Genomic DNA, 24802 nt, shown 5'->3' on the forward strand with positions numbered 1-24802 from the left:
CAAATAAACAAATGCCTGTAATTCTTTTTAAATCAGAGAGCAACCATTATAATTGTTAACAGCTTCTGTAGTATCTTAGTTAGACCAAGTAAACTTAATAGGATTTGTTGATACTTGAGGATCTTCTCTTTTCACTACGTATGCTACAGAATAGTTATTTATGTGGACACTTCTATTAGTAATGCTATTTTTGTGCTTTTCCTTTTACTACAATTTCAGATTTTGTTATGTTAATCAGGTTTTCTATTCCACTTTTACCTAATCAGTTGAAGATCAGATGCATTACAAGAGGTTGGAGTCAGTTACCCAGGAAATTACAAAGGACAGGTTGACACAGACATTCAATAGGATTGCTAATACAGGTAGTTTCAAATACATAGTTACAAATACGTCATAGTTAGCTCTTCTTTTTGTCCCAGGAGTTGTTGTCCCAGGAGTAGTATTACACAGTTTAGAAATTGGTTTTTACTATACTCATTTCAGTTACTGCAGTTGGCCCCCTGTCTTAGTAGAGAAATGCTTTTAAAAGTTTTCTGAATCTGAGGTGCTGGTCACAAGAGCTTAGTGTAAATGGTAGTTGGTTCTAGCATTTTGCTAATTGATATTGGATGGATAAGGTAATTTACTGGCAGACTTTTTATATTGTTTCATCTGGGAATTTTAAGTGGAAAAGATTTTTGGAGGCACCTTGGAGTAGGACGGGCTACCTAACAGAATAGGCGTCTGTCGGGGGCATTCGCTCTCAGGATCTTAAAGGGAGTGATATCTAATTTAAACTTGATTCGTGTTGTTATCAGCAGCCAATGTACTTTCATATATTTTCTTGTGTTAAACCTTTTTATCTTTGAAAAAAGAAATATACCAGATAATCCTTACAGATTCTCGAACTCTAAGGTGGTTTTCCCAGCAATTTTCTAGTACAGCACTGTTAGTGTTTACACAGTTTCCAGTGGATTAGATGTGCTACCTTATGCCCTTCTGTATATATTCTTTCTGACATCAGCCTTAGCAACTAAATGTGTGACTTTTTCCAGTTCTTCTGGTTAGACTGATGGAGTATCCTTCCTAGTATTTGAAGGATTGACTGTTTCCTATTAAATTGTTCCATCGCCTCAGGATTTTATGATCTTACTACCCAATTCATTTATTCTCCAAGATGAAGTGTCTTAATTTGTTTACACTTTTCTTATAAGGGACCTATTGTAGCCCCCTTCTATATATTTATTTATTTATTAGGACTGTACATTTAACACATTACCGTATATACTCGAATATAAGTTGAGACCCTATTTTTCCCCCCAAAAAGGAGGAAAAATGGTTGATTCAAATATAAACCGAGATTAGAAACTTAGGTGATCTGATGAGCCAGTTTATGAAGACTAGACATCCTTGCGATAAATTTTAACACACATTTCTTTTAACATTAAATATTTTTATTAGTGTAAAACCACACAACGTTTACAATAACATCAGCTTCAAAAATATCTGTTTAAGCAATCCCTCCCACCACAATCCCCCTGTTCCCTACCCCATCTCCCCTCTTCCCCAAGTTTTAACATTTAAAATCCTTCAAAACAGGATTTCTCATCATCAGAATTCCCAGACAGTGGAAGTCAGCTTCTGTGAAGTCATCAACATAGATATTGTCATCAATGTCATCATTGTGATTGTCATTACTGCTGTTGCTCTCATACACCACATCATCTTCACTACCATCCATGGCATTGCTTATACCACATTTTTTGAAAGCATGTTGAACCATATCTTCTGGAATGTCTTCCCAAGCATCTCTGACCCATTTTGCAAACAGTTTGATGTCTGGTTTCATCAGATTACCAGCTTTTGTCAAGTGTGTTTCACCAGAGGACATCCATTCATGCCACATCTTTCGCACACGATCCTTGAAAGGTTTATTCAAACAAACATCTAGCGGTTGTAAAACAGATGTAAGACCTCCTGGTGTAACTGCCAGGGTAGTCTGAAGAGACTTTGCCTTCTGTTTGATGTCTTCATATATCTGGGCTTTAAACATGTCCCAAACAAGCAATGATGGCTTTTTCTTTTAAGCAATCCCCGGTCGTCTATTCCAAATCTTGTCAAGCCATATTTTGGTTCCTTCTTCATCCATCCAGCCTTTGGCATGTGCACGCACAGTAATTTGTGGTGGAAATGTGACTTTTTTGGCAATGTCTTCTTTTTAAAAATAACTACAGGCCTCAATTTGATTTCATTTGCCAAATGAGTGAACCACAGTGAAATGGTTCTTTTCATTCCCAGTTGTCCTAAAAAAAAAAAGCCTAAACGGTTTTATCACCTACGCTTGCCACAGTTCTGTTGCTGGGAAGGTCAAACGTCATCGGTGTTTCATCCATATTTCCAATTTCTCCAAGCTCAAAACTGTAATTTTTGTTGTTTTATAATTTATGAAATGAAGCTACTTTTTCTTCAATATCCTGTGGCAGTTTCTGAGAAATTTTTGTTCTTTGTCGTAAACAAAGACTATTCCTTGTCATCAGAAGATGAATCCAGAGACTAGTGGGATTACATCCATCTACCAGCAGGTGGAGATAGAGAGCACTGAAATGTCCTCCTGGTCAACCAGTATACTCTATCTCCAGCAGGTTCGATGGCTGTTGTTCTGGTTCCTGGTTTCAGCTCCTGAGGATGGAAGACTGTTTGCTCCTGTTGCTGTGGCTTCAGTAGAGCCTAGGGATGTTGGCCAGACTGAACGAACTTTAGGGGCAACACTTGGACCCACCCTCCCTTCCAGTAGAGAGAAGGCTGATGTGGTCGGAGATTCCCATAGGATTTAAAAAAAAAAAAAAAAAAAAAAAAGAAGCAACCTGACCCCGGGTGCCGACACAGTTCCTTGTGCGCTGCAGCACAAGCCTTCCGGTAGTTCGGGAGCACGTGAGTACTTAGTGATTTAGTTCTTTTCTTTGCCGGGTTGTTTGCAGGAGGGGGCGCGGATGGCAGCAGAGCAGCGAAACAGTGTTCCCACTGTGAAGTGGAGGATGCTGGCAAGGGTTGCTTGGCTGGTTGTTCGGGAGACGCAGGAGTGAGTTTGTCAGCGCCGGAGGGCCCGTTGTTTTCCTGCACGTCTGATGCGGCTGCGGAGTTGCTCTCTCTCGCTCTCTCTCTCTCTCTCTCTCGCTTGCTCTCTCTTGCTCGCTTGCTGTCGTTCTCTCTCTCTTGCTCGCTCTCGCTCCTTCTCCTCTTCTTTCTTTCGCTCTCGCTCTCTCTTTGGGGGAGGAGGTTGCCCTAGTTTTATGAGTATAGTTTAGGTCTATCCTTTTGCGGGGCAGTGATTTGTGTTACAGCCTCTGGGCCCTAAGGTAGGGGTTCAGGTTCCACACTGCTCCTGGTGACCCTTAGTAAGGTTTTTTTTTTTTTTTTTTTTTTTTTTAAAGATAGGCCTTTTGTGCTGATGCAGAAGTTCCAGCAGTTTTTCTGGAGTTTTTCCAGACGCACCAGACATGGCCTTTCTATGTCTGTTCTCTCTGCGTTCGGGTGTTCCTTGTAGTATGATGGTTTTTCCCCGAGCATGCATGGTACAGGATTTCAGCAACTTCTCACACTTAGCGTGTATTATTTTAACTAGGTAAGCTAGTGGATAATGTAGCTAGCCATAAAGCTCCTTGGTGGCTACTCTCACCTTTGTTCTCCTATTCTAAGTTGAGGGGGTGAGGGTCTGTTATAGGTAGCTGTCTTCAGGTGGATCAGGAAGGTGAAATCCTCCTGTGGCTTAGGCCTCAGATGGTAAATCTTCCTGTGACTGTGGCCTCGGATGGGCTGCGGGATTTTGGCTGTACAGTGCCAACTTTGGGGGGCTACACCTGGGCTCCCAAGTCCTTTCCCCCCTCTCCCCCCTTCTTCCCCTGAAGAACATGGATACTAAATCCCATAAGCTCACTCGTTCTGTGGCCATGGCACTACAGAGGTCACCGGTCTCTTTGGAGAGGCACCAGTAGGATGAGTTTTTTTTTAAAATTCCTTTTCTGTGTAGGGAAGCGGAGGCTGCTTCGGCAGTAGTAGCGCACGGCCACCAATAACCAGCTGGCCCCAGTTGCCGTCGCACAAGCAGTGGGTTGGCCTTGGCTGCTGCACCATTTCGCTTGCGGCCTAGTGTACCTTGTTTAGTCCCAGCCGGCTGACAGTTAACTGTGGCTAGGCTAGTTGTGGCTAGTTTGCAGCTCTTTCTCTCTGGCTCAGTTTATTATTTCCACTCCTTCTGAGTTCATTCATGTGGAGGAGTGGACTAGAGCAGTGTTTTTCAACCGCTGTTCCGCGGCACACTAGTGTGCCGCGAGATGTTGCCTGGTGTGCCGCAGGGCCGCCGGGCCCGGAGCTGACAGGGGGCCCGAGGCAGGGGCGCCAGTAGCTCGCCAAGGCAAAGTGAGTCGATCACCCAGGACTCACTTTGTCTTGGCGATCTAATCTATCGAGCCGATAAGTCTTCTTCTCCCCGACGTCAATTCTGCAGTCGGAGAGGAAGTTCGGGCCAGCCAATCGCTGCCTGGCTGGGCGGAACTTCCTCTCCGATTGCAGAATTGACGTCACGGAGAGCATGCGTCGGCGTCGGCTTTGGGGCCTGTTATCCATTGGTGGGTCCTGTTCCCCGATGGCAGCGGCAGTGGCAGTGGCTTGGGGAATGGCAGGGAGAAAGAAAGAAAGGGGGCAGGCAGGGAAACAGAAGGAAAGAAGAGAAACAGAAAAAAAGAAAGAAAGGTCAGGGAGAGAGGAACAAAAAGTTGGGGGAGGGAATGAGGTGTGGAGGAGAGAAAGCATACAGGCTGATAGAAGGGAAGAAAGATTGGATGCACAGTCAGAAGAAGAAAGTGCAACCAGAAATCACCAGACAAGGTAGGAAAAATGATTTTATTTTAAATTTAGCAAAGTGGAGGCAGTATTACCACAGTTTTCAAAGGAATTTGCCCAAATAACTTAATAGTTAACTGGGTAAATTCCCAGAGATGAAAACTTCCCTTCACTTACTATGCACAGTTCTGAATTTATATCTGCTGTCTATATTTTACAATATGGTCACCTTTTACTAAACCGCAATAGTGGTTTTTAGCGCAGGGAGCCTATGAGCGTCAAGAACAGCGCTGGACATTCAGCGCAGCTCCCTGCGCTAAAAACTGCTATTGTGGTTTAATAAAAAGGATGGAGGGTATATTTGTCTATTTTTGTATGCTATAAAAACCAAATACAGAGAGAGACTGAGAGCTGTTGACGAAGAGCTACGTGTGTGTCTTTCTTCGATTCCAGCCAGAATATCAGCTTTGTGTTCAGCCAAACAGGCCCAGGTTTCGCACTGAATAAAGTATTTTATAATTTTTATAATTTTTATTTTGTAATAAAGTAATTATAAAATACTTTCTTTGTGTTTATTTGATTCCTATTCAAGAGAATTACTTTATATATAGTCAATATAGGCAGAGAGTTAAATTTTTTAACATTTTCTAATGGTGGTGTGCCTCGTTATTTTTTTCATGAAACAAGTGTGCCTTTGCCCAAAAAAGGTTGAAAAATACTGGACTAGAGGTTGGATAAGCTACCTCAGTGTCTGAGGTTGTCGCTGTATCTCCTTGGGATGCTGGGAAGGCACTTGGCACTTTGTGGACCGGGTACAGAATAGTGTCTGGCTACAAGGGGATGCCTCTTCTCTGGCATTCTTCTTGGCTTTGGTCAGCAGTTTGCCTCCTGTGGGAGCCCTATGGACTTAGTGCTTGAGAGGGCTTCAGTTATATGGGGAGTCTTCACTTGTCTGGTCTGCGGCAGTGCTCATGGGTTTTGCCATCAGCTAAGGACCGTTGCCAGACATGATGGTTGCATTCCACAGGAGGTTATTTGGGGCCTGGTGGTCACAATAGGAGGCTGCTTTGCACTCATTCTATTTGTGGAGGGGCACTGAAGCTGTGGTTTCCACAGCGTGGTGCTCTCAGGTGAGGATTGCTCCTGCTCACTTGTGCTATAGGGGTTAGCCTCTTTAGGATCGTGGAAGACATACTCTCTGGAGTTTAGTATCTCATTGGACGTGTGATGCAGAGCAGGATTTTGGAGCAAGGTATTTCACGTTTGCTTGTTTATTTCCCTCCCTACATGGGGACTGCTTTGGTACATCCCTCTAGTCTCTGGATTCATCTGCTGTTGATGAGAAGGAAGGTAAAATTGTCCTTACCTGATAATTTTATTTCCTTTAGTCACAGCAGATGAATCCAGAGCCCCCACCCTGTTGCGATGTTTGTCGCTCTTGGGCGTGCCTTTCGGCTGAAATTGCATACTCGATTTGGAAGCATCAATGGTTTGGGTAGCACATGTAAGTGATAGAAGTTGCATATGTGTCTTATGTCTCATATGTTTCATGCTGTTTATGTGCTTTCTTTCAACTGCTTTGAGAAGACCTATACTGGTTGGCCAGGAGGCTGTGCATCAAGATATTCCCGAGGACAATTCAGTGCTTTCTATCTCCACCTGCTGGTTGATGGACGTAATCCCACTAGTCTCTGGATTCATCTGCTGTGACTAAAGGAAAGAAAATTATCAGGTAAGGACATAATTTTACCTACCTGTTCATGAAGCAGCTACACCAGCCTGCAGACGCAACAAATTTGTCTGTACCTTTACCTTTATATTTATCCTGTTTTGCCATTTGAAGGGTATGTAAGCGAATTCCTGTGCGTGTAACGCAGTATCCATTTTGCTGGCATTCTAGAACCCAGCTATTCAATTCAACTTCAAGAACCGAAAAGGGTGTAGTTAAACATCGACAAGCCTTTTTGGATTTTGGCAACTTCTCTAATTCAGCCTTCTGCTTTCTCCAATCTCTTACTTGCCTTTCATTAATGCCAAATTCCCTGCTTGCAAGTGAATTATTGCTCTTTTCTGCTCTCAACACAACTTTCAATTTAAATTTGGCATCATAGGACATCTGTTTTCGCTTTCCATAAAGACTAGCCATTCCTAATAGAAAACACACCAAAAAACCCCAGTGAAGGAAAAAGTTTGTTTCCTTAATGTCCTCAGATATGCTGTAGACAGGGCCATCCAATATTACTGTATTTGTTTGACACACACCCTGGGTTTGCATATTGCCCATGCCAGACTTCAGAAATTATTCAGGAACTTGAGAATAATTTCCTAACTTTCCGGGTGTGCTCGCACTCTAATGTACCAGGGGCAATTGGTATTACCATAAGTGACTTGTCCAGGGTCACAGGGAGCAGTGCGGGATTTGAACCCATAACCTCAGGGTGTCAAGGTTTTAGCTCTTACCACTGCACCACACACTCCCAACTAGAGCATTGATTGAAACTACCTGTAAAATATTTCAGACAGAGACCGATTCACTAACGTATAGTTCCGCAACTTAGACTTAGGAGAACCACTACTCATTCCTGGACTTGGGACTATGAGAGAGATCTGCAGTTTGAGATCTGCTGGTACTTGTTACCTTCACCTTTTATATCAACTGACGAGCTGGTGCATATTGTGGCAGATGTAGACAAGCTTCAGGATCAGCTTGCTCAACTTTTTCAAATCATCAAACCAAAGTTAGAAACAGGCTTCATTGTCAGGCGCATTGGAAGATTTATGAGCCTCTTTAGCAGGCTGCATGCTCATGAATAATACAGGATCTGAGTGACTCCTGCTTCAACTGTCTGAAATGCTCCTTAGATGTGCCCATGCTTTACAGAAGAACCAATAAGGAGGTACCATCTAAAGCACAGGTGTCAAACTCAAGGCACGCGGGCCAAATCCGGCCTGCCTGGTCGTTTTATGCGGCCCGCGGTCCGATGCCCCTAGTGTTACCTTGTGGCCGGCTCCCTCCTTCTCACAGCCGTAGTGTGCACGTAGCCACATGCAGTGGCTCCTCGCGCATCCCTCACCTCATCCAGAAGCATTCCCTCTGATGTTGCAACATCAGAGAAGGCTTCCGGTTCAGGTGCAGGATGCACGAGGAGCCACTGCACACAGCTCCGTGCACACTACGGCTGTGAGAAGGAGGGAGCCGGCCACAAGGTAACACTGGGGGCATTGGACTGCGGGCCGCATAAAACGGCTAGGTTGGAGCCGGTCAGAAGGTTAGACACTCGCTGGAGGGAGACAAAGGTAGGGGGAATGATTTTATTTCCAAGTTAGTGTTTGAATTGTGTCAAATTTTGAGCATGTTAATCTGCTGTCTATCTTTTGCACTGCTCAGGAAGAAATACATTTGTTTCTTTTTCTCTGGGGATTGTACTGCATGCAGAATCTTGAATCTTAGGGTGTTTTTTAAAAAATATATTGGTACTTTTAGTTTTTGGTCCCGTATTTGCATAGGGGTTATCTGTGTTCTGGTAGGAATGAATGTTGAGAAGCATACAGTGTGTTATCCCAGGACAAGCAGGCAGCCTATTCTCAATCTGTGGGAGCCCGGATCCACGGAGCCTGGATGCGGATAGCTTCGCAAGCTGATTTGCTTGCAGAACTTAGAAAGTTCGCGACTGCCATACCGCGCATGCGCCTTCCCGCCCTTGCAAGGGCGTGCGTCTCCTCAGTTCTCAGTTTTCTGTGGAGCCGAGAAGTTGTGTATTCGATGCTCTGCGCTAGACTCGGTTCTACTTCGCGGCGCATGTTTGTTTGTTTTTTTTTAAATAACAAGGTTGCTGTTTTTCTTTCATTATAAAAAGAAAACCACTTTAATTTTATTTCTTTGTCACAGCGGGGCCTGCTTTGCAGCCCCCACCACTAGGTTTTGATTTTGCTGAGGCCATCTTCCCACCTATGTCCAGGCCAGTCACAGCGCATGATCTCCCTCACTGACCCACATAGGTGGCATATTCAGTGTCTTGGACCTGACCAATCGTCCAGGGTCGTGTGCTCGCTGTGCTACCCTTCAACCTCGAGCCCGCAAGCATTGTCGAGTGTAGCTGGAGAAGCTTTTTGGTGGTATGGATCCCCTTCCCCAGGTCTTGACCTCGTATCCGGTTAAGCCTCTCATGGGGGTTCTGCCTTCTGCCTCGACCTTGGCTTTGCCTTTGATAAAGCCTGCCTTGTTCAGGGCTTCCTCCTCCTCGAGCAAATCTGCTAAGTCTCTCCTGATGAGCCGCTTGCCTCGTTGACTCCCTCAGGTCAGGTGCCAGCAGTAGTTATCAATTTAATTTAAGTGGAGTACAGCAAAAACACGCATAATAAATTGATTTTGTATGAAATTTTCTTTGTTTTTATACTACCTAAAATAAAATACTATCATAATACAAAACTAATATCATAAAAGCCAGAAATTGCTATGCAGTCATCAATCTTTCTTTTCAATAACATACATCATAAATTGAACAACTGTGTGGCTCCGTCATAACTGCAATTTCAATTAACATACTTCATAAGGCAAAACCAAGTGATGTTTTAATAATTTTTTTTAAAAACACTTAAACTCTTTTGTTGTCTAATATAAGATCGAAGCCTATACTACTCCTCTGGTCCTGAGCAGGAGAAAAACCCCTGTTCTAATACTAATTTTATTGTAAGCTGCTTAGTTACTCTGATTTGCAGGAGAAAAACCCCTGTTCTAATACTAATTTTATTGTAAGCTGCTTAGTTACTCTGATTTGCAGGATATCAAGAAATAATAAAAACTTGAAGCTAACAGTCTAACCTAAGCGCCTTTCTTTTCAGTATTGATAAGTCATGCTGCACAGATGAACGCAACTTTAAAAGTGAAGTATACAGAGAGATACAGTCCACCAAATATTTTGGAGCACAACCACACTCAAATAAGTAAAAGGTTTTTTTTGTATTTAATCCTGAATTCAACTTTAAGCCAATAAAACTTAAAATAATATTCATAGACATGATCACTTTTTTAAAAACTTAAAACAGTTCTCTAATAATTAAGAGTTGTGAGCCACCTGCAAGGAACTCAATGCAGTCAGAGGAATACCCAGCAGTACGATGTTGGCAGTAATCAAAAGTTGACAATACAACAAATGGAGAATGCTCCTAAAATCATCCCATGGCAGATGATAGTTTACTCAAAATGCATAATTTTAAATAGGTCTTGTTGATCATACCCAACACATGGTGTCTAAAAGATAATGATTACCCCTAAATATCAAAATTCCAATGACAGCTGTACCACAGAATCAAGAATCACCACTGATGACAAAGGGCTAGCTGTTAAGGCTGTGGCCAAATGCATAACTTTAGTTTTTTTGAATACTTAACATCAATTTATTTGCACACATCCAATGCTTGACCTGTAACATAATCGCACCTAATCGCCCAAAAGCTTGATTCATTGATCCCTCCTTCAGGAAAAAAGAATAACAAGTCATCAGCCTACACCCTATAGACACATTTAAGGCTATTCAACAGTGTATGGTACATAGTGGTATGATATATAGGTTAAACAGCACCACTGTTAATGATGAACCCTGGAGTACTCCTGTTTTTATTTCTCTTTGTGCAGACAAATTTACCTTCTTGTTTCCGATTATGCAAGAATTATTTGAACCATAAGAAAACAACCCCATTCAATCCACAGGCCAATTAGTTTCCCCTAATAATATGCTGTGATCTAAAGTATCAAAGGCAGCAGAGATATGATACCATAATATATTACCTCCCTCGATCAAATCTGCACCTAAATTTATCAATAAGCGATGCCAACGATGTTTCAGTACTATGATATGAGCGAAAAGCATATTGGTGAGGATCTAAAATGTCAAGCATTTGGAGATACTGATTCAACTGCAAGTACACCAGTTTTTCCAAGACCTTTAATATGACTGGCAGAGCAGCCTATAGTTCTTAAGTTCACTTGTCCCCAATTTCATATCTTTTATTAATGGTTTTATCATGGAAATCTTAACTTTGGAGCAACCCCTCCACTCGGACTAAGGTTCATTATGTGTGTAATCATTGGACATATCTTCCCTTTATAATTCCCGCAGTATTTTAGACGAGCACAGATCGCATGATGATATAGTCAGCCTACAATCAATCATTCAACAAATTAACAGATTGATTTTCAACACTTTCAAAGTGCCTTCCCACCAGAACATCCATAGTCTTCATGAAGACTCTCTGCTGTCCCCCTCCTTAAGCTTTACCTGATGGATGCCCTGATGGTCAAGAGTAGGACAGGCAGCAGCAGCAATCCCCAGTCACTGCTAGAAATCGTGACTGCCATTTTGAACCTGGAGCTGGCATGAGCAGCAGTGACCAGAGATTTGTTAACCACCCTAGCCTAGACCACCAGGGCATCCTTCAGGTGCGCCTAGGGGAGGTCTTTAGTTGAGGGCTGGATGTTCTCTGTGTTGGAAGTGGAAGTCTTCTAGAGGTGTGTTGGGTGTAAATGCTTGGTGAGCCCTGTGGCAGTCAGCATTTTAAGACACTACCACATGTGTTAATTGCCATTAACATTTATGCATTAATCACACATGATTAATATACAGTGTTAATATACATGTGTGTATGCTTGTGTGTATTATGTAGGGAGTGTGTGATGCAGTGGTAAGAGCTACAGTCTTGGCACCCTGAGTTTGTGGGTTTGAATCCCGCACTGCTCCTTGTGACCCTGGGCAAATCCTTTAATCCCCATTGCTCCAGGGACAGATAAGGAAAAAATGCTTGAGTACCTGAATAATTTGTTTTCCGCATAGAATTGTAGGATATACAGAATAAAATTAATTAAGTAGGGGCACTAAAGGTCACTACTAAGAAAAATAAATGCTTGTGGTGCCTAGGTTCTAGCCACTGTGCCCTCTTCTAGGGGATATGGAACACACTAATCAAGACAGAGATGAAATGGGAAAAATAGTTTGAGAAAATGAAACTAGAATTAATTGCAGAGTTAACGGTATAAGCTATAAGTCATGTTAGAATATGGTGGTTATTTGTTATTACAGTGAGCTGAAACATTCTTTATTCCATGTGTAATGTTATGCCTACTTTTTTATATTACTAACATTTTGGTCATTTCTATGCAGTGCTGCTCTTTACTCTTGCATGTCATTTGTTCAGCTGTGAATCATGCTTCTGTAGATACTTTCTGGCATGAATCTACATATGGGGATGGAAAATGTTACTGGTATGACAATTTTTTTCTGTTCTTGTTTTTCTCTAGGCCCGGGTGCTTTATGACTTTGAGGCTGAAGCTGGAAACAATGAGCTGACAATAAAAGAAGGTGAAGTAATTGTAATTACCAATAAGGTAAGCTAATTAAAGGGAATTTTGGTCTCTGTCTCTGTCTCTCTCTGTCTCTCCAATTAATCCTATTGAGTGTTGCTACACCCGTAACAGATATCTTCTAATTGCCTCTCCACAGATCATGTGGTGCATGGTTTATTGCATACATTTTAAATTAAAAAAGAAAAGTATTCTAATTTTGTCCTCTTTTGTGTGTTTTGGTGATACCTCTCATCTTCTTACTAGGTCAACTTAAATGAAAGAATCTTTAAATGTACATTTCCTAGTGTTAAGGTATCCAGCATAAAGCCATGCAAATTCTATCTTTTCCATATTACTCAGCAGTGTGTTGGCACAAAGTACCTTCAGAACTGATTATGGTAGTTGAAAATATACCTATTTCAGAAATTTTAAAATTGTAATTAAGCACTGATGATACAGACCAAAATTAAACCTTAGTTTTATAGATATTTTGAAATTATGGTTTATTCTTTATATAAATTAAGGGCTCATTTACAAAGACGTAGTAGTGTGTCCTGGCACAGCAAATGCGACACAGCCTATAATGAACTACATCACATTTGCCATATGGGAATTGCTACCAAAGCTTTGTAAAAGGGGCCCAAACATTGTATATCCTAGTGTTGTTCTTGTAATCTGCCTTGAACTTTTTGAGGTATATGTGGAATGTAAATATTGGTATTTGTATTTGACATGAGCTATTGCTTTAATCGTTCATTGGGCTGATTATGCGGAGCACTTTACAATTATTTTCTTGACTTCCTTTTTCTTTCATTTTGCAGAATGTAGGAGGTGGATGGATGGAAGCCAGAAACAGCCAGGGAGAGGCGGGACTTGTTCCGACTGATTATGTTGAAGTAAGAAATTGAATCAGGATAGTAGTAGTTGGTAATAGGACCATCAAAAGCATTTGCACATGAAATGGCACCACTTGTGATAGCAGAACAGTAACCACATACTCTGCCGGTGACAGGTCAAATGCGTGCACATGGGATACTCAAGATTCTCCTCCTCTTATAGAAAGCCTGATAGCACAGGGCGACATGGTAAATGCTCCAACGCCCATAGGGATTGAATGGATATTGAAGCATTTGCCACATGGCACTTCCTTGCGCAGCTTTGTAAAAGAGGGCCTCTGTTTTGAAAACCCACATTTAAGCTAGTAGTTATTGAAAGTCATGCATGAGCCCATAGGATTGAAGAAATCCTTGCTACATTGCTCAGAAGTAAGGCCTACTGGATGTGTTTGAGTTACATGTCTACCAGCTTCTAAGAGCAATCGCTATTGGCACATTCTGTCCACAGAATTGTTGTTACACTGGCTGAGCTGTTGGTGGAATTTGGCAAAAAGCTCCAAAATAATAGGGATAGTAAATAAGAATAAAGTAGTCTGACTAAAAGGGTCCTTTTATAAATTGCTTGCATGCTTGAAAAGTAGATTAATGCTTTTCATTATGCGGACATTGCTATATATTCAAAATGAAAGTATGTATGTGCTTTGATTCCATATATTTATACATGCTGAGTTATACAGATACATTTTCTGAGCTAAAAGGAAAATTTTAAATTGTTCACGTTTTTACCTATAGCAAGTAAAAATACATTTAAAAAATGCCACTATACATGTATTCTTATCTGCATTTAAGAACCTAAGGATAGCTATATAGGGTCAGAACACTGATCCATCTAGCCTAGTATTCTGTTTCCATGGCGGCCAATCCAGGTCACAAACATCCGACAAACCCAAACAATAGCAACATTCCATGTACTGATCCAAGGGAAGCAGTGGCTTCCCCCATGTCTCTCAATAGCAGAATATGGAACTTTCCTTCAGGAACTTGTCCAAACCATTTTTTAAAGCCATCCACGTTAACAGCTATTACCACATCTTCCGTCAGCGAGTTCCAGAATCTAACTGTTCTTTGAGTGAGAAAATATTTCCTCCTATTGGTTTTAAAAGTATTTCTAGTGCAATAGGCACCTTATTCCTGAACTCATGGGTGGTCAGTCCTTTTCCGTGAGATTTGTGTAGAGAACCTCATTAGCATTTTCTTTGTTCTGCCTCCCATCTCACTGGGCTTTCCATGTGAGATGGTAGGAGCCAGTCTGTTCTTTTTTTAAATTTATTTATTATAATTTTGAATACTTACAATATCCAATAACTCAAAGGAAAAAAAGGGAATCTCATAAACAATACATAATCAATCATACATAATTCCTTTTTAAGCCCACATTATGGGGAGACATGATACAATTTCAACAACAAATTTTAAGAAAAGATAAATAGTTCAGTTCAACCTAACGAACCTTGAATCATTCCTTACTTAATAGGGATTCTAATTTCTCCTCTTTATCTCAGCGATGAAGCTTAAAGGAAAATTAAGCTCATTTCTGTTCTCGAGCAACTAAGAATTGTTGTTATTGTATGGGATCCCAAAAAATAAATTCAACATCCTGTATCTTGACTAAACATTTACATGGAAATTTCAGGTAAAAGGATGCCTCTAGAGATTCAGATCTCGGGTATCAATACTCCAGAGAGGCTTCACCCTCGTTCTCTTTGATGCAAGGAACCTCAAGGGGGTCCCAATCACCTTCTCCCCAACGAGGTCGTACCTCTTCAGATCAGGTACCCTTTACCAAGTTTCTCTGTCAAATGAGTAAAGATCTTAACATCACTTTGGAATCTGACTCAAACTATTCAAGAGTATTTGGAAGAACTGGGTTGCCTCATCCTCCTAGGGAGTGTTTAAAATTACCCATGAATGGCATTCTTTTTCAAACCTTCAAAAGAAATCTTGAGACACCATATTCCATACCTGCTGTGCCAGCAAAGTTGAAATCTTGAGACACCATATTCTATACCTGCTGTGCCAGCAAAGTTGAAATCTTGAGACACCATATTCCATACCTGCTGTGCCAGCAAAGTTGAAATCTTGAGACACCATATTCTATACCTGCTGTGCCAGCAAAGTTGAAATCTTGAGACACCATATTCCATACCTGCTGTGCCAGCAAAGTTGAAATCTTGAGACACCATATTCCAACCTGCTGTGCCAGCAAAGTTGGAATCTTGAGACACCATATTCCAACCTGCTGTGCCAGCAAAGTTGGAATCTTGAGACACCATATTCCATACCTGCTGTGCCAGCAAAGTTGGAATCTTGAGACACCATATTCCATACCTGCTGTGCCAGCAAAGTTGGAATCTTGAGACACCATATTCCATACCTGCTGTGCCAGCAAAGTTGGAATCTTGATACAGTATGGTCCATTGTAAGAGATTTGAGAAGTCTCAATTATCCCATCAGTCTCTTCTCGTTGAGTCTTATTTAAAAAGAACCAATCCTGCAAAAGTTTATGCCACCGTCCCTCCTGGAAGAGAGGGCAGGACTATGGACAAGTTTGGTTGTCGACTGTATCAAAATTCAATGATGACAAACCAAATTTTGAACTACAACTTTTGTCTTCACATCTTACCTGAAGCATTTGGTCAATGCCATGCCTGATTTTTTTTTTTCTCAAATATTTTCCTCAACATTGACTGCCAGAGTTTCAACAAATGCATCACACTCTGAGTCAACTTCACATGAATATGGTTCAAGCTGCATATGATGTGTTTGAAATGTCATCTAGAGTCATTGTGTTCTCAGTGGCTATGCGTCGTCTGACCTGGCTCCGCACCGTGGACATGGACCTGAATTTACAAGATCACCTAGCTAATATCCTATGCCAGGGCCCAGGGCAATGAGTTGTTTGATTCTATTGAGGCAGCTACCAAACGTTTATTTGAGCATGAGAAGTCGTTTGCTTCCATCAAAAGGCCAAAGCTTTCCACTGCTAAGGGTGAAAGGCCTACTCCATCCTTCCAGAGGCTTTTTCCTCAGAAGGCAACCCTTTATTCAAGGCTAAGAAGCAGCAGCAGATGCAACAACGGCAGCAAAAACCTCAGACTCCTGCTGCACCTAAAACCTCTCAGTCTTTTTGACCATCTAATACAGAGCATAACCTCAATCGTTCTACCTCTGTCTTCTCCTCTTCCCATTGGAGGTCCATCTCCATCTTTTTTACCAATGATGGGAGCTAATAACATCCGACCTCTGGGTCCTCACTATCATCAGGGAAGGTTACTCTCTTCACTTCATCAAGGTTCCATCAGATCTGTCCCCCAAGAGAGTATCCTTCCAATCCGTCGCAGACCACCCTTTTTCTTCAGGCAGCTCAAGCTCTGCTTCATCTCTTTGCCATGGAGGAAGTTCCTCTGGAACAGCAGAGAAGAGGGTTTTACTCCCGTTACTTCCTTGTCCCAAAGAAGACGGGAGATCTGCAACCTATATTTGATCTCAAAGCTCTCAACAAATTTCTTGTCAGAGAAAAATTTTGAATGCTAACTCTCTAGCATCCTTCTATCCCCTTCTGGAGCAGAATGATTAGTTATGCTCTCTGGATATCAGAGGCTTACACTCATATTCCCATTCATATAGCCTCTTGCAAGTTCCTCAGATTTTGGGTGGGAAATCATCATTTTCAATACAGAGTGCTACTCTTCGATCTGGCATCATCTCCCAGAATGTTCACCAAGTGCCTTGTAGTAGTAGCAGCAGTTCTGCGCAACCATGGTTTTCAGGTTTTCCCGTACCTGGACGATTGGATCATTAAAAGATTCAACATCTAAGGGGGTTATTGTAGCGACCCAACTGATTTCTTCAAAATCAGTTTTCCAAAATCCCAGCTCCAGCCTTCTCAAGACTTTACAGTTCATTGGCGCTGTACTGGACACTGCAACTCAGAGCATTCCTTCCTCAACAACGTCGGGATGCTCTCATTCAACTTTGGCAAAAAGTATTATCCCTCACTTCACTTTCAGCGAGGCACATGATGGTTCTCCTCTGTCATATGGCCTCTACTGTTCACGTAACTCCTTTTGCCAGACTTCACCTCAGAATTTCTCAGTGGGCGCAGGCTATCGACCCACTCAGCACATTACAGTGACACCATCGTTGAGACAGTCTCTCCACTGGTAAATGTTCTCTTCCAATATCTCAAGAGGATTACTGTTTTGCCCCCTCATCAAAAGGTCCTCACGACAGATTCCTTGACCTACACTTGGGGGGGGGGGCTCATCTCGATGGTCTCCATACTCAAGGCTATTGGTCCAGCACAGATCGTCAGTGTCACATCAGTCTGGAACTCAGAGCAATCTTCAAAGCTCTCAAAGCTTTTCAGCATCTTCTTCACAATCAAGTAGTCCTCATTCGTACAGACAATCAAGTCGCTATGTACTATGTACGTCAACAAGCAGGGAGGAGCAGGATCTCTCCTTCTCTGCCAGGAAGCTCAGAAGGTTTGGAATTGGGCAATTCTTCACAGCATCTTTCTGAAATCGGCCTACATTCAAGGAGAGCAAAACTGTTTTTCGGACAAATTGAGTCGCCTTCTGCAATCTCACGAATGGACACTCAATTCCTCGCCTCTCCATCACATTTTTTTCTCAGTGGGGGACTCCTCAGATAGATCTCTTTGTGTCTCCTCACAACAACAAACTGCCTCAGTTCTGCTCCAGGATATACTATCCTCATCGCCTTGAGGCAGATGCTTTTCTTCTGGAATGGACGAATCGGTTTCTGTATGCTTTTCCTCCATTCCCTCTCATTCTCAAAGACACTCGTCAAACTCAAACACGAACATGCCACCGTGATTCTGATAGCTTCTCGGTGGCCCAGACAACCGTGGTTCTCCCTTCAACTTCAACTCAGCGGCAGGGAGCCACTACTTTTCCTGTTTTTCTGTCTCTGCTTCATCCAACCTGCAGTCTCTACACCTGAAAGCTTGGTACCTCTCAACCTAACTGCCACTCTACAGTTCTTTCAATCTGTCAAGGACCATGCAGGGCTCTCCAGATGTCCACCAGGTTCAATAATGAACAGAGCATAGAAACAGCTTTAATAGGTTTTTGAGATTTCCTCCCCACCCCTTTCAATCAATCCCAAGAGGGATCATAGTAACATAGTAACATAGTAGATGACGGCAGATAAAGACCTGAATGGTCCATCCAGTCTGCCCAACCTGATTCAATTAAAAAAAAAAATTTTAATTTAATTTTTTTTAAATTTTTCTTCTTAGCTATTTCTGGGCAAGAATCCAAAGCTTTACCCGGTACTGTGCTTGGGTTTCAACTGCCAAAATCTCTGTTAAGACTTACTCCAGCCCATCTACACCCTCCCAGCCATTGAAGCCCTCCCCTGCCCATCCTTCACCAAACGGCCATACACAGACCGTGCAAGTCTGCCCAGTAACTGGCCTAGTTCAATATTTAATATTATTTTCTGATTCTAAATCTTCTGTGTTCATCCCACGCTTCTTTGAACTCAGTCACAGTTTTACTCTCCACCACCTCTCTCAGGAGCGCATTCCAGGCATCCACTATCCTCTCCGTAAAGTAGAATTTCCTAACATTGCCCCTGAATCTACCACCCCTCAACCTCAAATTATGTCCTCTGGTTTTACCATTTTCCTTTCTCTGGAAAATATTTTGTTCTACGTTAATACCCTTCAAGTATTTGAACGTCTGAATCATATCTCCCCTGTCTCTCCTTTCCTCTAGGGTATACATATTCAGGGATTCCAGTCTCTCCTCATACGTCTTCTGGTGCAAGCCTCCTATCATTTTCGTCGCCCTCCTCTGGACCGCCTCAAGTCTTCTTACATCTTTCGCCAGATACGGTCTCCAAAACTGAACACAATACTCCAAGTGGGGCCTCACCAATGACCTGTACAGGGGCATCAACACCTTCTTCCTTCTACTGACTACGCCTCTCTTTATACAGCCCAGCATCCTTCTGGCAGCAGCCACTGCCTTGTCACACTGTTTTTTCGCCTTTAGATCTTCGGACACTATCACCCCAAGGTCCCTCTCCCCGTCCGTGCATATCAGCTTCTCTCCTCCCAGCATATACGGTTCCTTCCTATTATTAATCCCCAAATGCATTACTCTGCATTTCTTTGCATTGAATTTTAGTTGCCAGGCATTAGACCATTCCTCTAACTTTTGCAGATCCTTTTTCATATTTTCCACTCCCTCTTCGGTGTCTACTCTGTTACAAATCTTGGTATCATCTGCAAAAAGGCACACTTTTCCTTCTAACCCTTCAGCAATGTCACTCACATACATATTGAACAGGATTGGCCCCAGCACCGAACCCTGAGGGACTCCACTAGTCACCTTTCCTTCCTTCGAGCGACTTCCATTAACCACCACCCTCTGGCGTCTGTCCGTCAGCCAGTTTCTGACCCAGTTCACCACTTTGGGTCCTAACTTCAGCCCTTCAAGTTTGTTCAACAGCCTCCTATGAGGAACTGTATCAAAGGCTTTGCTGAAATCCAAGTAAATTACATCTAGCATATGTCCTCGATCCAGCTCTCTGGTCACCCAATCAAAAAATTCAATCAGGTTCGTTTGGCACGATTTACCGTTTGTAAAGCCATGTTGCCTCGGATCCTGTAACCCATTAGATTCAAGGAAGTACACTGTCCTTTCTTTCAGCAACACTTCCATTATTTTTCCAACAACTGAAGTGAGGCTCACCGGCCTGTAGTTTCCTGCTTCATCCCTGTGACCACTTTTATGAATAGGGACCACATCCGCTCTACTCCAATCCCCAGGAATCACTCCCGTCTCCAGAGATTTGTTGAACAAATCTTTAATAGGACTCGCCAGAACCTCTCTGAGCTCCCTTAGTATCCTGGGATGGATCCCGTCTGGTCCCATCGCTTTGTCCACCTTCAGTTTTTCAAGTTGCTCATAAACACCCTCCTCCGTGAACGGCGCAGAATCTACTCCATTTTCTCGTGTAACTTTGCCAGACAATCTCGGTCCTTCTCCAGGATTTTCTTCTGTGAACACAGAACAGAAGTATTTGTTTAGCACATTTGCTTTCTCCTCATCACTCTCCACATATTTGTTCCCAGCATCTTTTAGCCTAGCAATTCCATTTTTTATCTTCCTCCTTTCACTAATATATCTGAAAAAATTTTTATCTCCCTTTTTTACATTTTTAGCCATTTGTTCTTCCGCCTGTGCCTTCGCCAAACGTATCTCTCTCTTGGCTTCTTTCAGTTTCACCCTGTAGTCCTTTCTGCTCTCCTCTTCTTGGGTTTTTTTTATATTTCATGATCAGCAGCCTCATTAAAGTCAATGTCCATCTGCCCCCTTCTACAGTCCCCATTTCCATCATTTTCTCTCTCTCTCTCTCGCTAAGCTTTGGGATGAGCACCGCTTGCAACAGAACTGTAGAATGGTTGCCACCGATGCTGAGGGGAGGGGGTGTTGCCGTTTGAAAAAAAAAAACAGTCGACTTGTTTCTTTAGCGGGCACCCCCCCTCGATAGTTCGGGCCCAGGCACGTGCCTCCTGGGCCTACCTGTTAATCCGGCCCTGATTGTGTTACTCAAAGGTGAAGGGAAGAAATATGTAGGAGCTAATAAAGAAAAGGCTGAATTGCTTAAAAAAATATTTCTGTTCTGTGTTCATGGCTGAAGTGCTGGGAGTGGGACCACAGAAGACAAACATGTATAGGGATGGAAGAGTTGTAGACCCTGTTCGATTTTCAGAGGGTTGTGTTCGTGAGGAGCTAGCTAAAATAAAGATAGACAAAGCGATGGGGCCAGATGATGTACATCCGAGGGTGCTGAAGGAACTTATGGAAGTTCTGGTGGCTCTGCTGACTGACCTTTTCAATGAGTCTCTAGAGTTGGGATTGGTACCAGAGGATTGGAGATGTACGGATGTGGTCCCTCACCATAAAAGTGGAAGGAAGAAGTAGGGAATTACAGGCCAGTAAGTCTGAATTCTGTGGTAAGCAAATTAATGGAAACGCTTTTAAAACAGAGAATGGTGAAGTTTCTGGCATCTTATAAATTACAGGACCAGACACAACATGAATTCATTAGAGGTAGGTCTTGTCAGACAAATCTTATCAATTATTTGACTTGGTAACCAGAGAATTGGATAAGGGGAGTGCGCTAGATGTAGTGTATTTAGATTTTAGCAAAGCTTTTGACAGTGATCCACCCAGATATCTAATAAACTGAGTGCCCTCAGGATGAGTCCCAAAGTGACGGGCTGGGTCAAGAACTGGTTGAGTGGAAGGTGACAGAGGGTAATGATCAATGGAGATCACTCTGAGGAAATGGATGTTACCAGTGGTGTGCCTCAAGGTTCTGTTGTGTTGGGCCTTATCTTTTTAACATTGCTATAAACGATATTGCTGAAGGGCTGTCGGGTAAAATTTGCCTCTTTACGGATGATACCGAAATCTGCAATTGAGTAGAAACCCAGGATGTTGTGAATAACATGAAGAAAGACCTGGCGAAGCTTGAAGAATGAAACTTGGCAGCTAAAATTTAATGTTAAGAAATTGAAGGTCATGCATTTGGGCTGCAAAATCTTGAGGGAAAGGAATAGTTTAGGGGGTGAAGAACTTATGTGCACGATGGAAGAACGGGACTTGGATGTGATTATTTGTGGTGATCTTAAGGTGGCCATACAGGTTGAACAGGTGATGGCGAAAGCTAGAAGGATGCTAGGTTGCATAGGGAGAGGTATGGCCAGTAGGAAAAAGGAGGTATTGATGCCTCTGTATAAGACTCTGGTGAGACCTCATTTAGACTATTGTATACAATTCTGGAGGCCGCACCTTCAAAAAGATATAAAAAGGATGGAGTCGGTCCAGAGGAAGGCTACTAAAATGGTGTGTGGTCTTCGTGATAAGGCATATGGGGACAGAATTAAAGATCTCAATCTGTATACTTTGGAGGAAAGGCAGGAGAGGGGAGATATTATAGAGATGTTTACCTATGTGATGTAAATGCGCATGAGTCAAGTCTTATTTGAAAGGAAGCTCTGCGGAATGAGAGGGCATAGGATGAAGTTAGGAGGTGATAGGCTCAGGAGTAATCTAAGGAAATACTTTTTTACAGAAAGGGAGGTAGATGCGTGGAGCAGTATCCCGGAAGAGTTGTTGGAGAGAGAGACTGTGTCTGAATTCAAGAGGACCTTGGATAGGCACGTGGGATCACTTAGAGAGAGGAAGAAATGGTTACTGCGGATGGGCAGGCTGGATGGGCCATTTGGCCTTTATGTGCCATCATGTTTCTGTGTGACAAATGCAATAATGGGAGAAATTAGGAGGGGTGAAAAACTTTCATTTCACTATACATAATAAAATAATACTATATGATTTAACATTAAATTCTGCTGCAAGATCTTAAAGGGTAGTAATGCATCCTGCCCTCTTTCCATACATAGGCGTAAATCATCCCAAAGAATCAACCAAGATCTATTGGTTTCATGATCTGTTCTAATCCTGTTTTGGATTTAATACTTTCTGCTTATCCAAATACTGATCCAACTGATTAACTACATAAGCATTTGATTAGTTTGCACAAATACAGCAAATTCAAAACAGGTCTATACAGTATTTGGATGCTAAAATAGTATCCAATAAGCTCTTTTTCAAAACAGGCCTGATAGTTCCCTTTAGTCTGTCTGGAAAACAGGATCCTGTCAATGAACGAATAATATGGACCTGAAGTACCAGTATACTTGGACTTTGAGCTCCTAATACTTATTCCTGCCTTCGATGTAACATTAGAGTGATACCTAAAAGAAATTTCTGATGAAGGTCGGCACAGCATCTTATTTACTATGTAGGAACAAACTTCCAGAAACTTCAAATTATGGTTGAAAATCTTAAAAAGAAAAAGCCTGAGTGGGGGAGTGGAGGAAGAAACTCCAGTATATATGTTTTGAGAACTGCGTTATATATATAATTTCTTAAGATGGCTGCTTTAATGCAGACATCAACATTATACTTTGAACCTCAGAAGCAGCAGGTGAAATGTAGCTGCTGATGTGAAGTAAGAAATGACAATTATTGTGCACAATTTACAACAAATATTTGGAAATGCTTCATTTTTAGATTCTGTCTGAGAGTGGGAAGAATGATTCTTCATGTGGGAATACAACAGCTGATCAGGCTTTTTTGGATAAGCTCTCAGGAAGCCTAGCTCAGAGTGTTGCCTCTGCTACAAACAGCAACCAGGTATGCTTATTGGTACTTTTGAGGATAATGAAGGGAAAGCAAGGATAATCAAAGCTTTGAGGTATCAGATCCATCAAGTTCACATTACATTACATTAGTGATTTCTATTCCGCTTGTACCTTGCGGTTCAAAGCGGATTACATAAGAGAGCTGTTAATTTCCAGGAGGATACATTTACATTGGAGAATTTCTGGTACAGGTACAAATTGAGGCTATAGATTAAATTACATTGGGAATTATTTCAGGTTACGTTACATAGAAAAATATTCTGCTTCCTTACATTGGTAGATAGTTAGTTTCGGTAGGAGATATTAGGTTTCAGGTTGATTACTTGGGTTTTTTTTGGGGGGGGGACGATTGAGGATATGGTACCAGGGAGTTGGCTGTACTTGGTCAAGTTAAAGAGGGGAATAGGAGGTTTGATTAATACAGAGAAAGCCATGTCTAGTATTGGTTTAAACCTCACTCGGAATTAACCAGTACAATTTACCGTATTTTCACGTAGATAACGCGCACCCGTGTAAAACGGGCACACGGGTATAGTGCGCGAAAAACACAAATTTATGTACAGATATTTTTATATATCGCGCACACCCGTATACCGCGCATGCTGCCCAACTCTCCTTTCGCCTGCCCCGACTCTCCTCTGGCCACCCCGACTCTCCTTTCGCCCGCCCCGACTCTCCTCTCCCCCTTGAAGTCCTGTCCCCACCCTGAAAGCCTGATGCTCCCCCCGACGTCCGATTCACCCCCCCCTCAGGACCGATCGCACCCCCACCCCGAAGGACCGCTCGCACGTACTCCCACCCGCACCCCCACCCTGAAGGACCGCTCGAACCCCCACAGCCTCCCGCCCCCCCCCCCCCATCATGTAGAAGCTCCTACCGGTGTCCTGCTGCTTCCTCTTGGCGGTCCCGACTTCCCGACACGATCAGGGTAAGAGGGAGCTCAAGCCCTCTTGCCCCAGCCAACCGCAGCACCCCCGACACGATCGGTGCAAGAGGGAGCTCAAGCCCTCTTGCCCCCCCGACTCTCCGACACGATCGGGGCAAAAGGGAGCCCAAGCCCTCTTGCCCCGCCGACTCCCCAACTCCCTGACAATATCGGGCCAGGAGGGAGGCCAAGTCCTCCTGGCCCTGGCAACCCCCTCCCCCTGCTAGTTGTTCGGGCCAGGAGGGAGCCCAAACCCTCCTGGCCACGGCGACCCCCTACCCCCACCCCGCACTACATTACGGGCAGGAGGGATCCCAGGTCCTCCATCCCTTGACGCAAACCCCCCTCCCCCCAACGACCGCCCCCCCCAAGAACCTCTGGCCGACCCCCCCCACCCCCCTTCCCCGTACCTTTGTGTAGTTGGCCGGACAGACGGGAGCCAAACCCGGCTGTCCGGCAGGCAGCCAACGACGGAATGAGGCCGGATTGGCCCATCCGTCCCAAAGCTCCGCCTACTGGTGGGGCCTAAGGCGCCTAGGCCAATCAGAATAGGCCCGGGAGCCTTAGTTCCC

The 24802-nt window shown here is 43.0% G+C and overlaps 1 protein-coding gene across 1 annotated transcript in view; it reads left to right on the forward strand.

Annotated features, from left to right (window-relative positions):
* SNX9 (sorting nexin 9) overlaps positions 1–24802 on the forward strand; it is a 178221-nt gene that overhangs the window by 35990 nt on the left and 117429 nt on the right. The window contains 3 exon segments of the mRNA XM_033935714.1: positions 12113–12199; positions 12979–13053; positions 23175–23297. Of these exon segments, the coding sequence (XP_033791605.1) occupies positions 12113–12199; positions 12979–13053; positions 23175–23297 (285 nt within the window).

This window comes from Geotrypetes seraphini, chromosome 3 (genome assembly GCF_902459505.1).
Source record: "Geotrypetes seraphini chromosome 3, aGeoSer1.1, whole genome shotgun sequence".
Lineage (NCBI taxonomy): Eukaryota > Metazoa > Chordata > Amphibia > Gymnophiona > Dermophiidae > Geotrypetes > Geotrypetes seraphini.